This window comes from Delphinapterus leucas, chromosome 8 (genome assembly GCF_059928025.1).
Source record: "Delphinapterus leucas isolate spDelLeu-1000000601 "Yukka" chromosome 8, BTC_Dleu_Yukka2, whole genome shotgun sequence".
NCBI classification, from domain to species: domain Eukaryota; kingdom Metazoa; phylum Chordata; class Mammalia; order Artiodactyla; family Monodontidae; genus Delphinapterus; species Delphinapterus leucas.
Genome location: NC_143136.1, coordinates 111,290,911 through 111,306,567, shown reverse-complemented (window position 1 = coordinate 111,306,567; position 15,657 = coordinate 111,290,911). Strand labels below are relative to the sequence as shown.

The following is a 15,657-nucleotide window of genomic DNA, read 5'->3' as shown; positions in this document are numbered from 1 at the left end:
ACACTTTTCACACTGGTTACAGGCTGGTTATTTTGTAGAATATTCCTCAATTTGAGTTTGATGTTTGCTCAGTAGATTCAGGTTGCACATCTTTGATCTTAATTTATCCTGCATTCCTAACTCATTCTCAGTTCATCAGGTGACATGCATGTTCTCTTTGTCCCATTACTAATGGTGTTAATATCAGTCACTTGATAAAGGTGGTGTAGCCAGCCTGTTCCACTGTGAACATCCTTTGTAACTAATAAGTATTTGGGAGGGTGTTTGAAACTATATAAATATTCCTTTTTCACTGAACATTTTATTTATTCTCATCAGATATTTAAATTTTTGTTGGTTTGTTTTCATCTTGTCGGACTCATGGTTTCTTAATTTATTTAATGAGTTACATATAAGCTGTTGCTTTTACTTACCTTGATGCTCAAATTGTGCCCTGTTTGGCTGGTTTCATCTCCTGAAGCTCCCACCCTGCCATCCATTGAGTACTTCCTTGCTTTCTGGCACAAAAAGACCTTCTGTCCTCGTCTTGACTCTCCGTGTCTCAAGCTTAGAATTGTCTGTTTCCCCAAGGAGCCCTGGTGCCTTTAGAGGAAAATGGCGTTTGAAAGACAAGGTCAGGCCTGTAGGTGTGCTCATCACTCATGGAAGGTCACTGCTCCCAGGCCTTCTTGGTGGACAGAGCTAGGGAATATATATGTAAGTAATACACAAAATTACACCTGTGTTTATTTCTATATGTACATATGTACATAGAGTGCCACTTGTTCACACCAGCACCCCAAGGTACTGGGCCACAGGTTCATTCTAGTTTTCTCTCTTTCCATACTTGTTACTCCTTTCTCTTTTGGTAAGAAACCTGGACCCCCTTACTGAGTAAGTGATTCACTTACTCTTCCTGTAGTGGCTGGTGTCCCATCGTTGCCTTTGCCTTCTCCCCTGTGTGGATCCTCACCTCACTTGGGCTGTGACTGCCCACTCTGGACCGTGTCCCCACATGGGTGTACTGCTCCCTGCTTTGGCTGACTTCCCACACCTGGCTACCCTCTGTGTGGAAGTCCTTGTCTCTCGTGCACTCTGATTCCCTGCACCCGGCTGTGCCTCTGTGGAGAGGCTCTCTTCCCCTTGCTTGCACTCTGACACCTACCCAGTGGCTTTAGGACTGAGTTCTCCAGAGCAGGAAGGGGCAGGACACAAGCACACTGCCCTTGATCATGCGGGCCTTGCACTTTGCACAGTGGTGCTTATGGCTTCATGGCACCCTGAGGAGTCTGTGGATTTGCAAGGCTTGTGATGTTTCTAAAGAACTAAACTCATTTCTATTCTAGTCACCACCTTACCCATACAGTGGAGTTTCATGGTTGGGATCTAGTATGGTATGTTGAAAAATATGATTCTCATCAGTGAGATATGAATGAGAGATTCATATCTCATGTTTAGGATATGAATAACCATTGGAAGAACATGTTCCTTTAAAACATGGATTTTGTTTAGTTAAAAACTGACTCTCTCTTCCTTTGACATACAAAATCAATTTGGATTGTAAGTATTTACCATCTGTTTTTTTTTTTTTCTTTGCGGTATGCAGGCCCCTCACTGCTGTGGCCTCTCCCGTTGTTACTTGTCCTGAGTAAGAACTGTTCCAGTTACATGCTTAGTCCTGTGAACAGACACGGTTGGAAAAGCCGTGTTAGCAGCAGGGGAAGGGTCCTGGGAAGCCTGCTACCTCTTTGAGTGTTGTGATTAGAGACATCTAGATCACCATAAGGTTAACATTTCACAGACAACCGCCGACACCCAGCTGGAGGGCAGCGAGGACTGTATGTGTGGGAAGATGATGGTGGTTGTGCGTTCATTGGTCCTAGTATACAAGTCCTTGTTCTAAATCTGCATTAGGTGAAGTTTATACGTGGGGCGACAATGATGAGGGACAGCTGGGAGATGGAACAACAAATGCCATCCAGAGGCCTCGGCTGGTAGCTGCCCTTCAGGGCAAGAAGGTCAACCGTGTGGCCTGTGGCTCAGCACACACTCTCGCCTGGTCAACGAGCAAGCCCGCCAGTGCCGGGAAGCTCCCTGCACAGGTCAGTGGCGATTGGGTGAGTGGGCCAGCAGGCATGCAGGTTGTGACAAAGTTACGGCCTGTGTATTGAATTATGCGTGTGCAAGCGTGCGCCCACTTCGTTTTCCCCTTATACATTTACAGAGGTGCTCTACTGGAAATAATTTATAATTATTGGTAATGGTAAGAACAGTATTTTTAAGAACATTAATTATTCACACCTGTCGACATTCTGTGTGTATCAGTGTGTCACCTTTATTCAAAATTTTATAAACTATATAGAACCATTCTGGTAGTTCAGGCTGCATGTTTTCTGTAGTAAATATATTTCGATATGCTAATTTTTTTTAACGTTCTCCGTGGTTTACGTTTCTTGGCTCAGGCAAAATGGCCAAAATATTATTTTAGAAACAGCAAGATTTTTTAAACCAAACTCAGAAGTCATAGTGCTTCTCTGTTTTCAAAAACAGTATTTTCAGAATCCATCTACTATACTATGGCTTACCTGTGCGTTTGGCGCCTAAGTTGACTTAACGCAGTTTCCATGTTTCAGGTCCCCATGGAGTACAGTCATTTGCAGGAGATCCCAATCACAGCGCTGCGGAACCGGCTGCTGCTGTTGCATCACATCTCAGAGCTCTTCTGCCCCTGCATCCCCATGTTTGACCTGGAGGGCTCTCTCGATGAAACTGGACTCGGGCCTTCTGTGGGCTTTGGCACTCTGCGAGGAGTTCTGATATCCCAGGGAAAGGTACCGCTCTGGTAGCAGTTTTTACTGTAGCTGATATTGGTATCTTCAGTAAGTTTTATCCAACAAAAATTCCTAAAGTAGGAATGTATTGAATACAGCTCATTCAGCGAATGTTCACTGAGCACCTACTATATGCCAGGCTCTGTCCTGGGTACTTAGAATGCATCGAAACAGACAAAAATCTCTTCTCTTTTGGAGCTTATGTTAAAAATGAATAGTGTGGTGCTGCCTTTTCCCCCTGTAATCTCTGTTTCCCACCTCCCCAGAAGGGGGTTGGCAGAACTAAGCTTCCATTCTTGCAGTGTTCTCTGCTGTCCTGGCCTTGAGGCTTTACGGCAAATCCCTACTGACAGCAGGAAGGAAAAATAATGGGATAATTTCTTCTCCAGGGATGTCCAGCAGAGGGACCCGGACGTTACAGATCGCTTAGATAGAAGTTCGGTACCAGGATATGTAGAAATTCCTGGCCGAACAGTAGTTTAACAGCTTCTGAAAAGAATCATGAATGAAGGCTTCTGAAAGTCATGAGAGAAATTTTGACCCATTGACATTTGTAATAATTTGAGCTTTCTAGAATGAAATGCCTGAAGTCATCAAGTTTCTGGCAAGCAGCTTGACAGGATGTCCTGGAAGAGGCTCGATTGTTGTATGGTAGGGGGAATATTTGTATAGGGAAAAAAAAGCATAGAGGTCAAATTGAGGAATCCTAGTCCTGAAGAGTCTGATTCTGTGACATATATTGTTATCCAAGGTTATGGTCTCTTCTTATTGATAATAAAATTTAGATGTTTTGGAGTACTGTCCAAACAGATTTTTTTTCAGGATTAGCTCTATTTCCTAAAATACCTAGCCGAAGGAGACTGGTGCACACGTTTTATTTTTATGTGTGGCTTAGAGACACGTAGACAGTGATGAGGATTGTGGTAATGGTAAGAGCTCTCTGATGACCCGGAGCAGGAAAAAATTGTGGGCAGGTAAAATCAATATGAGACTTTACTTCAACCATTTTTCAATAATAAAAATGGCAAATTTGATTACTTTCACCATTTTTTTAATCCCTCAGAGCAGAGGTGATAATAAGCAGTAAAAGGGAAAAAGCCTCTCCTTGTAGGGAGGAAACAAAGCGAGAGGTAGCACGTGTCTCACGCTGAGTATGTGAGTGTCCTGCAGGCTGGGAGCACAGGGCAGGGACGCCCAGGGAGGCTGAAAGGGCACCCTCAGCCACGGGGATGTCGGCTTCTATTCTGGTCCTCGTTGGGAAGGACCGCCTCTGCAGGAAATTCTAGGGAGTGGGTTTCGTTGGTGACTGTGGAGAGCTGTTACCAGGGCCCAGAAGAGAGCGAGCCACAGGAGGGCGGGGCTCGCGGGGCGCTCTGTGGGGAAGGGAGCTCATGCCTGGAGCAGGGCCGAGCAGCGAGCAGGGTGCTGGTCCTTGGGGTGGAGGGCGTGCAGGAATGCGTGGGGAGCGGCCTGCCTCTGCATTGCCTATATGGTGCAGGGTGTGTGTCTGTGGGCCCCCCGTGTGATGGCAGTACCTCTTCCCTTCCCATCTTCACAGGTTGGAGCTCTCAGGCTCCGACCTAAGAGGGGGGTGCAGACCTTGCTGTCGGCACCTCGTGGCCCGCCCTCCACTCCTACCCCAGCCGCCCTGTCTCCAGAAGAGAGCCCAGTCGTCCACTCGGCAGGGACCTGGGGCTGCCACTGGTCCTGCCTCCTCCGGGTGTCTGGACTCTCCTCCCGTCCTCACGCACGCACACACACACGAGCACGTGTCCCCCGCGCCCAGGCCCACGTGGGCATGTGTCTCCCTGGGTGAAGTTGGGGCCTGCTCCCTTTGCTTGCCATCTTCACTCTGGGTTTTCCAGGTTTCTTTCAGTGCCCGGTGCCCATGAGTTCCCTCCCTCACTGGCTTCGCCATCCCCATCCCACCCTGGCCCGCTCCCCGGCCCTGCTGTGGCTTTGTGGCCGATGTCTCTGCTGGGGCAGCAATACTGTATAAAATTAGTGCCTCAGTCCTGCCACTAGTGGACTTGCAGTTTGGCTGGGAAACCTCGGTTTTCTGTTTAACCCTCGGAGCCTGGCCTGAGCCCTGGGTTGGAGCAGGTGGTCCCCGGGCTCTGGCCCTCGCTCCTCTCTGTGCAGTGCGTGCCGGGTGCCTCACGCCTCCAGATGGCAGGCAGGGGGTGCTGCTAAGCACTGGCCCTGCCGGCTGCCTGAGCCTCTGCGTGGGCTTGCGTGTGGATGCCAGGCTACCGCCCTGGGCCACCTCATGACCCGACAAAGGGAGTTTTGTGATTTGAAATATCTGTGGGTAATACTTTCTATATCACATTCTAAATTTTGTCTGTCGTGTTTCAGGAGGCAGCTTTCCGAAAAGTAGTACAAGCAACTATGGTGCGAGATCGCCAGCACGGTCCCGTGGTGGAGTTGAACCGGATCCAGGTAACAAGTGGAGATGGCTTTCTGTTCTTAGATGTGATGGGTTTGTGGTTGTGAGTCATGTCCCCTCAGCCGGGGGCAAGTGCTCGTAGAAAACCTTCTCTCATGCCCTTGCTTTAGAGAGCAAGGTGCCACATGTGTGAGATGTCCAATGCTGAGACCGCCAGGTGGCAACGTTAGTGGTTTTCTTTATAACGGAAAGAAGAAAGGCTTATTTCAGATAACCCAGAAGCACAAATCCAGATAAGCAAAAGGGGAAAAGTAAAAATGACCCATATTTCCATCACATAGTGATAACTGCTGCTAACATTTGGGGGGTGTGTATCTGTTGGTTGTAAACTGAACTGGATGACTCTCTTTTGCAACTTGCTGTCTGTTCCTCTTAATGCATTGTAATAAGCACCTCCCTGTCCCATGCTGTAGGGCCGTGGGATTGTTTACGCCAACCAGCTGCCCACGTTGATTTCTCTGCTGGGGGCTAGAAGGCTAGGGTACAGCAGGGCCAGGTTGTGTGGCCCCAGCTACGTGTGTGTCTTCAGTCACCCTCTTGGGTTAGGTTTTGAGAGGCAGAGCAGGTTCCCTGTTCCCGCCAGCCTCATACCTTCCCCAGCTCTGATGGCTGCTTACTTTGCCAGTTTAATAGGCCAGAATCGCTTATACTAAGACTGTGTCACAGTAGTAATCGAAGAAGTGAAAAGTAGACCGTCTCTGAATTTGTACTGCTGCCAAATGTATATAAGCTTCGAGCTAAAAGAATTCATTAAAACCAGAGGAAGCCCAGCACTGCTGATGGCGTGTGTGCACTTGACATTTCCCACGCCAGCGAAGTCGGCCCCGCCTCTTGGAGCAGGAGCAGAGCCTGAAGAGCAGATGCTTTGTTCCTGAGCCATCGTGTCAGCACATGGTTTCTACCCTGATGCTGGTTGTGTGACTAGACTTTCTTCCAGAGCTGTTCCTGGGGGCATTTTCAATTAAGGCATCACACTCTTTTCCTTTGTTGGAGAACACATGTGACCATGCTGATGGAAGTGGTTCCTTCACCGACGTCATAGTGTTTAATGTGAAGCTGGAGGTCAGTCAGCCCATTCCACAAACAAATGGGCTGTTTTAATTAGGGTCATAAAAAAGCTTTTATTTCCCCACCTTGGAGGATCATTTTGGTTTGCTCTACATTATTAGGGCGTAAATACTAAAGTTCGTAAGTGAGGAAAGCTGATCGTCTAATTCAGACAGTTGGGTGTTCCTGGATTGCAGGCCTGCCTCAGCTGTGCACAGGCACCACGTTGGGGCCAGTGGCCCAGTGTGGGTGTCCAAGCCCAGGGCCCTTGGCACCAGGGAACCTGGCTAACCTGGAGTCCACACCAGGCACATTTTCCAGTCATTGTGTGCTCAGTGCCTCTTCTTTTCTCATCTTGGCATCCCCAGCACAGTGAGTTATGAAAATGCTCGGTGCGTGTCTGAAAGAACAGAATAGGTAAGGAGAGAAACAAATTTGTATTAGACATTTTTTAAAAGGCGTATAAACAACCTTCAACACAGCGTGCAACGCTCATTGATGTCACAGGGGCCACTCCGGGCCACCCAGCGGTCCTCAGGTGCCAGAGCCAGGTTCCCTTCAGTTCAGGGTTTCAAACATACTCTTGAAATTGGGAAGGTCCTCCACAATGATGGATATAAAGTAGAGCAGAGTGGTGCGGGGGGCATTCTGTGACTCCAGGTTGAACGCAGACACCAGCAGTGACCCAGAAGGGTGGTGCGGGCATCCTCTTCCCTGTGCTGTCCCAAGGCTGCAGCCTTCTCTCGTGGGGATGCCCTTGGAGACATTTTCTTACTGTCTGTCAGAAGTGCTGTAGAGACACTAAAAGTAGGCCGTGTTCTTGGAGGGTTTCTCTGTGTTTGAATTTAATTTAGTTTCGTAATAGGATCTAAAAATCTGTGTACATTAAAAACTTTAAATGTATTGCAGATAATGCTTGCTTATTTCTGAAAATTTAGAAAATTCAAATTAAAGACCATTAAAACCACCTATATTCCTGCTGTCCAGAGGTGTGAGGTACACAGCCCTGTCCTTGCAGTGTCCTGGCTGTGTTCACGTAACCATGTTCCTTCATAGCAGCTGAGAGCATCAGTCTGTGTTAACTGGCACTGTAAACTGAGGTGATGTGACCTTTCGAGTGGGCAGCAGGTCTGTGTCTTACCCCTCACGTAGGAACACATCCTTCTTCCTTTCTGTAGCTCACTCTCCCCTGGGCGCTGTGTGCCTTAGAGAGCTGCTGTTAAGGTCAAATGAAATGACATATGAGAACGTGCAGCTGACTGTGTGGTGCACAGGAAAACTCACTCCACAGGAAACTGTTGTCATTGTTCTTATATTTTTAGTCTTGAGAATGGTAATTTATGCAGTGAGGAGAATTAGCTGTTAAACTCAGCCTAGAACTCACGAAGAAGTTAAGGATGGTGAGAGTTTAGCCAGAAGAGTCAAGTGAAAGTACATTCTCACAATCATATTTTCCTTAACTTCTCATTTTGCAGTCATTTCAGACTGAGCTTCTTGGGTGACTCTGAAGCACAGCCTAGGCTGCAAGCTGCAGGATTACTGAGGCCACACTAAGTGAGGGCTTGAGGGCCATTGTTATGATCTGTTGGGGAATCTTAGCTTATGATGAGAAATACAGGTGGGACAAGTGATCATACTTGGAGACACAGTGACCCCAAGAGTTGAGCAGGGTCTGTGCAGGTGAGGAAAGGAGGGGAGGAAGGTTCTGTCCTGGCCCAGATATTACAGGCCAGGTTTGGTCTCAGAGCCCCTTGGGGTGACCCTGCCAGGGCTGATGGTCTGCTCGGAGGGCGCTTTCAGGGCTCCTGGCCGCTTCTTCACGGAGACCGTGGGCAAGGTTACAAAGTGTGAGGGTGAGCCAGGCTGCAGCTCCTGCCCGCCTGGGCTGCTGCAGTCCTTCCTGTGGTCTGTGATTTCTTGAGGGCGTGTTTGCTTAGCCACCACCGTCCTGCCGTGCCGCGTGTGCTGGCGAGCGCGCCCCGGCCCCATGAGCACAGCTGTCCAGCAGGCAGCCTGCATCAGGGGAGGGAAAAAGAGGAGCGCAAGGCTGGTCTTTGGGGTCCTCAGCAGGCGTGGGTGAGGAGGCGAGGACATGGGTCAGTCCTGGGAGGTCCAGCAGCCCTTCGTGCGCGCACAGGTGTGCTCGGGGGGTTGTGCTTGAGCTTGCTGGGCGCTCGTGGCGGCCTGAGGTTGTAGGGGCCGTGCCACACGTCTGGGTGCTGCTTGCTGTCTGTAGGGTCTCCTGCCCCCACTCCCCGCTGGTGACCAGGACAGGACAGGCGAGGGTAACGGGAGGGGTGACTGGCCGCAGGGCCCTGCTTTGGATGCAGGGGTTCCAGGGCCGGTCGGCTGCCGAAGATGGCACCTGTGTGCTTTCTGCTGTGACCCCCCTTCTGTATGTTCTTTGTCTCCCTCTCTAGGTCAAGCGTTCAAGGAGTAAAGGTGGCCTAGCGGGCCCTGATGGGACCAAGTCTGTCTTCGGGCAGATGTGCGCTAAGATGAGCTCATTTAGTCCTGACAGCCTTCTCCTCCCACACCGCGTCTGGAAGGTCAAGTTCGTGGGTGAGACCTTGCGTGCGCTGAGGGGCGGTGGTGTAATGGGTGGTGCGAGGAGAAATGAGCGGCCCCCAGCCGCTCCCCAGGGGGCTCTGGCGCAGTGACCGTGAGCTGCCGACCCTCCTTTCCCCCCAGGTGAATCTGTGGATGACTGTGGTGGTGGCTACAGTGAGTCCATAGCTGAGATCTGTGAAGAGCTGCAGAATGGACTCACCCCGCTTCTGATCGTGACGCCCAATGGGAGGGACGAGTCGGGGGCCAACCGCGACTGCTACCTGTTCAGCCCGGCTGCCAGGGCGCCCGTGCACACCAACATGTTCCGCTTCTTGGGTGGGCCTCTTGTGTGGGTGCAGTGCTGCAGCTGTTCCGCTGTGTGTGCCCTGTTAGCTTAATGGCTGCTGTGTCTTGGGAGTGGTGTAGCTGTTTTAAATATCTCCTTCGAGCTTTCTCAGTGTGTAGCTGCAGGGACGTGCAGAGCCGGACCATTAGCAGCTGTGTGCTAAGGACCAGGAGGTGCCTTTGGCACTCAGAGGATCTGAGATAGCATGTGTCTGCATCCTAAACGTATCTGAAACTTGGGATCAGATCTTAGGATGTCTTGATACTTGGCCACCTGTTCATTGAGGATCTGTGCCCATTAACTCACGGCACTGCCTCCACCTCTCCAGGCACTGCGAGCACCTCCTTGAGAAGCTCCGGCTGTTGGCTTTCCCGTCAGAGGATTGGCCACTGTGGCTACAGCTGTTGGTGGAAAGAGCAGAAGAGTTATAGACTTCACCCATAGGAACAGAAGGGAGCAATGAATTCAGAGTAGGATATAAGGTTTTAAGGACAGACCTAAGTCTCTGTGAATTGGGGTAATGTTGGTTTAGAAGGCACTGAGGCCCCAGGGAAGAGCTCATCTCCGCTGTGTTGTTGAATGGACTGGATGTTCTGTCACCCGTTCCAAGTATCTCCTGTTTCTTGTGTTTCGAACGAGCAGGTGTGTTACTGGGTATTGCCATCCGGACTGGGAGTCCTCTGAGTCTGAACCTTGCTGAACCTGTCTGGAAGCAGCTGGCTGGGATGAGCCTCACCATTGCAGACCTCAGCGAGGTAACCTCCAGGAGGGAGAGGGCCGAGAGATGTGACACCTTGTGTGCCCAGCACAGAGCATGGGGGGCGTCCCCTGGGGTCTGGTTAAGAGGCACAGGCTGTCCCCAGGTGCTGACATACTCGCAGGTGGTCAGACTGCTGGCCGTCGGCCGCCTTCTAGTAGCAGAGTCAGGGTGTGGACACAAGGCCAGTCCGTTTCTAGACCTTGATGCACCAGCTGCTTGTGGGCTTTGCCACTTGTACGGTCTCGTCAGATAAGAAAGCCCTCTGTCTTTCCTGTGGCACAGCTGAGCCTGTGGGCAGCTGGGGGGAAGTTGAGGCTCCCGGGGCCTCCCTAGGCGTGGTTCCCTTGGTGCCATGAGTGAGGTTGGGACTCGCCTGTGAGCAGTGCCTGTCGCGCTCTCAGTGAGTGGTTTTAAAGACTTCCTTGTTACACGTTCTTTCTTCAGCTCCTCGGGTAAAATGCTTCCCCGCTGCCCCTCTTTTATTCCGCGGCACGCGCAGTACACTGGGAGCCTTGCCGTACGCCCCAGGCAGATCGAGGCCTCGCGCGACTGCGTGTCGGGTGTGAACTGGGGCCTGGGGTGCGGGAGCAACCCCGACCCAACAAACGGACTCCCTTCTCCCCTTGAAAGGTCGATAAAGATTTTATCCCTGGGCTCATGTACATCCGTGACAATGAAGCCACCTCGGAGGAGTTTGAGGCCATGAGCCTTCCCTTCACGGTGCCAAGCGCCAGCGGCCAGGACATCCAGCTGAGCTCCAAGTACACACATATCACCCTGGACAACCGCGCCGAGTATGTCCGGCTCGCAATGAACTACAGGTACGTGGTCGTCTGCCCTCCAGTGTTTCAACTCAGTAAATAGCAAAAATAGCAGAAAATGGTTTGCTTGGGTGGCCGCTTTCTTTCCACAAGGAAAATTTAATGGACTTGGCTCCATTGTGATCAGGGTTGGAGTACTTATTATTCTCACCCGAGATTCCTGGCTCTGGTCAGAATACCAAGGTGAAGAGAAGCCCCTTGTTTGGGGACTGTCCCAGCAGAGGTCACAGGCCTTTGTGTGCCACCTCTCCGGGAGCAGGGCTGTGTTTGGGGCGTCTCCGCCCCTCGCCTGGCCCTTGCGCCACCGTCAGCTGCGGTTGCTGCGTGGCCTCCGCCCGATGTCCGCTCAGTGTGCTGCTTGGGAGCCTTCTCCTCCAGAAGCACCTGGCTGGGTGTTGGGATGAGGGCCCGTGTGTCAGGTGGGCTTTGCTTGCTAGGCTCTGCCTGAGGCCGGTCCTGGCAAGTGTCCTGTGCCATCCACCCGTGTTCCTTTCTGTCTCGTGCCCTAACTCGCCAGTCACCAGGGCCTTGGACGCGGCATCTGCTTTCGGGAAGTTCTTACCGTGGGTGCTGTGAGGCCTGCTCGCTGCCTCTGCTTGTCGGACTCTGGCTCCTTCCTGGGAAGCAGGGGGGGATTGAGAATTGTGTCTTGGAACGTGTATAGCCGTAGCTAGTTTTTGAGGTCGCGTTCCGTGTGCCAATGAGATGGCCCCACTCCGTGAGAAGCTCTGAGACTCTGTCTGCAGAGCACACACCTGGCTCATCTGTGTGGCAAGGCTTGGTTGGTATGAGCAGAACAAGATCTACATCACCAAAGACAGAAGTGTAAAGTGAGTGTTTTCTTTCAGACTCCACGAATTTGATGAGCAGGTGGCTGCTGTTCGGGAGGGGATGGCCCGAGTCGTGCCTGTGCCCCTTCTTTCTCTGTTCACCGGATATGAACTGGAGACAATGGTATGCCCGCCGCTTCGTGCTGCCGCCCTGGAATGCCTTCTCATGGTCATCCACTGAGTCAGTGCCGCCAGTTCACCTCTCAGTTAACTCTTGCACTTGGAGGTCTGAGATACACTTGTGCCTTTTGGGTGAAGTAAGACGTGCTCAGGGAGCGATTAGTCCCCGCCTCCCCCGCCCAGCCCTGGCGCGCACACGGCGGGCCACAGGGCCTGTCCTCCCACCCATCCCCTAGGGCCTCCCACGCCTGAGCCTCCCCACACCAGCCCTGGGAGAAAGGAGGGGTGGACCCTGTGCTGACGCAAAGCGTGTCCCTCCGCAGGTGTGTGGCAGCCCAGACATCCCCCTGCATCTTCTAAAGTCGGTGGCGACGTACAAGGGGGTGGAGCCTTCCGCACCCCTGATCCAGTGGTTCTGGGAGGTGATGGAGTCCTTCTCCAACACTGAGCGCTCCCTCTTCCTTCGCTTCGTGTGGGGCCGCACGAGGCTGCCCAGGACCATCGCCGACTTCCGGGGCAGAGACTTCGTCGTCCAGGTGTGGCTCCCACACACCCCGCGGCGTCAGCCGCGGGTCGTGTTCCTCGCACGCAGCCCTGCCCCAGCTGGGAAGGCGAGCAGGTTTCTCCTGTTACGTAGTTTTCCTTCCCTCTGGAAACAAAAATGAAAAACACATAACTTCTTTGGTTTGACAGCTCAAAATTCAATGACTACAGGTCTTGGGTACCACTGCCTACTTCTAAAAAGTTTATCTGGCCATCACCAGAATACACTGCTGTTATGTCAGCGTATCCTAGGTTGTTGAGCACACACATCACCTAAAGCGTTTACTTGATTCTCTGGTTGAATTAGGTGAATCACTGAGTAATGCTGCTTACTGAGAAAAATCAGCGCTCATCAGATTGAGTTTTGCTTTGAGTTCTGACTCTGCGGTCCGTGGTCAGAGATAGGCTCTGTCTACCTGCCAGGCCCTGGGGGTGAAATGACCTGATTCCCCACTGCCTACTCTCAGTTGACTTTGCCAGTCGCAGTGCTGAGGGGTGGAGCTTACCGCAGAGAGAGAGATTGGAAGTCCACTCTCCCGCATGTTTGGGGGGATTCGGGGACGGCTCCTTGCCCAGTGCACCCTGTCCTGGGTCTCTGGCCAGGGTTACAGAAGTAGTCACCTCTCAGGGAGATCTTTGAGAGCATATGCAGTTTTCCTCTCAGAAGGTAGGTAATTTGTGGGGTTTTTCCACAGTTCTTGCTGGCTTCCTAGCATCTTAATCTGTTGTGGTTGAAAGTGGGCTGATAGATTCAGGGAGAACTTGCCCACATGGGTGATGGCTAAGCCCGTGCCTTTGCACCGGACCCTGTGTCAGTGGGTCTGGGGTCCCACCTTGTTGACCGGGGGTGGGTGGAGCCATCTGACTCTCCTCACAGCATTGGTTTGTAAAAGGCAATTGTCACAGTAACCAGTTGCTATTTTTTTATTGAAAGTCCTGGGAAATAGTTAGTTACTCCTTTTTATTTAGGAAATTGGCTAGATTTTGTGTTTTCTGATATTTTGTTATTTTTAGCCAACAAAACATGATGCTTTATGTGAATGAGAGTCAAGAGCCTAATGAGCACAATAAAATAGATTGCAGTTTTACCTGTCCTTGTACACAGTCTCTGATGATTTAACATTTTTCATTAACAGGTATTGGATAAATACAACCCTCCTGACCACTTCCTTCCTGAATCCTACACCTGCTTCTTTTTGTTGAAGTTGCCCCGGTATTCCTGTAAGCAGGTGCTAGAGGAGAAACTGAAATATGCCATCCACTTTTGCAAGTCCATAGACACAGACGATTATGCCCGCATAGCCCTCACAGGAGAGCCGGCTGCGGATGACAGCAGTGACGACTCAGAGAACGAGGATGTGGATTCATTTGCTTCAGACTCTACACAGGATTACTTAACAGGACACTGAGGTGGAGAAATGGCATCCATCGCAAGACACCACGAGACTGAGCGAGGAGGCAGAGTGCTGCAGTTCAGACTGCAGGGCGTGACGTGTGCCATGAGAAGGGTTAGCCCCCTAACGTGTGGGAGAATGATCAGAAAGTCAGCCTCGCACGTGGAGACTTAAAAGGGGCTTCTTACCCACAATGCTGCATTACATGTAGGACTTCTGCGTTTACTAAAGTGTGTAAATGTTTAATATAAATAATGAATTGCAGCGTCCCAAAAATGAATAAAAAGCCTTTTTCCCTGTGGGTGCAATAGATTGGTTTTTTCCCTTCCTTTTAAGTGTTGTGCATTGCCTTGATTGTACATTGGAAATACTGTGTAACAAATCATATCATAAATATTTCAATTAATTTTACTCGGAATTTGTTTATTAAAAGTTTTTTGAACATTAAATGATCAGTATTACTTGAATGCATCCAGAGGTTATTTAAACCAAAATCAAAACAAAAAGGCCATCAGCCCCCCTCTCCTCCCCAGGTGCACATTCTAGCGTATGCGGTGTGTAACTTGAATTGAGGCCTTTCTGTGAGCAGTATCATAACTTCTATCATGGAAAGTACTATATATAATGTTTGTGTCATGTATATGCCTAAATTTTAATACCCTATAAATAAAACATCTGTCACAAAATTGTTAAGCTGATCTTTCTTATGTGGTTAGACTAGCACTGGTGGGTGTGCTGCCACCCCAAAATAGATTAGTGTTTGATGATACAGCATTAGTTAAAGCCATTCCAGTCTGGTTAGACTTCTTTGGTTACAAAACCAAACTCACTGCAGTGACAAAGGGAGTGGTCCTCAGGAGACTGGAAGGTCTCCAGGGGAGCAGCTAGGGTCGGGAGCCTTCAGCGTCCCTCCCCTGTCCTCCATGCCTTCTGCCTCTGCAGCCTTGGTTCCTTCCTGTCCCATGGGCCTGGGGGCAGGGGAGTGTCTCTGGTCCGGTCGGCCATGGAGTAGGATTTGAGCTGCTTGTTCCGGGATCACGTGTGTGGTAGGCTCTGCAAAGTGAAGGACTGAGACCATAGGAGGGAGATTGGCCGGCAGGCCTAGTACAGTGGAACTTGGGGTAAACGGTATCAGGTGGAGGCAAGCGGTAGGTATTTCATGTGGGAGACTTTCTTTCCTCGGGGATTCAATGTGTCACATTAAAAGATCCAAAGAGAATTTTTTTCTGGGAAATTATTCATGACCAAATTTGTGAACGTTCAGATTAGCCCTTTTTTCAGCTTGTCTCAAAATTTCCATAAGCTGTGAGGTGTATTTTTAATCACCATCCCTTTTGTTTTTAGTCAGCTTTGGCTGCATAACAAACTACCCCCAAAGTCGGTGGCACACAAGAAGAATTTATTTCTCTCTTTATGCATCTGGGTTGGCCAGTTTTGGCTGCGTGGCTCAGGACTGGGGGTTGGGTAGGGCTCTGCTTCACATGCCCTTCTGACGACCCAGGGCAGGAGACCAAGCGAGAACAGGTGCAGCCTGCGGTCAGGCCTGTATTGTCCCCTCCGCTCTCAGGCTCAACAGGCTGGCAAAGGTACCGCCTCTACAAACAGTGTTCTCAAAGTCCTGTTCTAGGAACCTGGAGGTTCCTGAGGCCCTTTCAAGGTGTCCATGAAGTCCTCCCTTTTCCAAAGTACATATCTGCATAAGGCTAAATTTTCTTCATATCCTTCAATCAAAACATATGGTTGTCCCTTGATATCTGCAGGAGATTGGTTCCAGGACCCCCAAGCCTACCAAACTCTGTGAATGCCCAAGTCCCTTATGTAAAATAGTGTAGCATTTGCATATAACCTATAGACATCCTCCCATAAATACTTTTATAAACTTATTTATTTATTTTTGGCTGCGTTGGGTCTTCGTTGCTGCGCGTGGGCTTTCTCTAGTTGCGGCGAGCGGGGGCTACTCTTCGTTGTGGTGCGCGGGCTGCTCATC

The 15,657-nt window shown here is 50.5% G+C and overlaps 1 protein-coding gene across 9 annotated transcripts in view; it reads left to right on the top strand.

The window, feature by feature from the left end:
- HERC2 (HECT and RLD domain containing E3 ubiquitin protein ligase 2) overlaps positions 1 to 14,356 on the top strand; it is a 230,830-nt gene extending 216,474 nt beyond the window's left edge. For 8 of the 9 annotated variants that reach the window (XM_089916960.1, XM_089916956.1, XM_089916954.1 and 5 more), the window contains 10 exons: positions 1,894 to 2,081; positions 2,613 to 2,810; positions 5,169 to 5,252; positions 8,727 to 8,868; positions 8,998 to 9,192; positions 9,845 to 9,957; positions 10,593 to 10,783; positions 11,632 to 11,737; positions 12,057 to 12,269; positions 13,413 to 14,356. In XM_089916960.1, coding sequence (XP_089773086.1) covers positions 1,894 to 2,081; positions 2,613 to 2,810; positions 5,169 to 5,252; positions 8,727 to 8,868; positions 8,998 to 9,192; positions 9,845 to 9,957; positions 10,593 to 10,783; positions 11,632 to 11,737; positions 12,057 to 12,269; positions 13,413 to 13,685 — 1,703 coding nt within the window. In that variant the 3' untranslated portion in view covers positions 13,686 to 14,356. The remainder of the gene's footprint in view (positions 1 to 1,893; positions 2,082 to 2,612; positions 2,811 to 5,168; positions 5,253 to 8,726; positions 8,869 to 8,997; positions 9,193 to 9,844; positions 9,958 to 10,592; positions 10,784 to 11,631; positions 11,738 to 12,056; positions 12,270 to 13,412) is intronic. The other variant, XM_089916958.1, reaches the window with a different exon arrangement.
- The last annotated feature ends 1,301 nt before the right edge of the window (positions 14,357 to 15,657 follow it).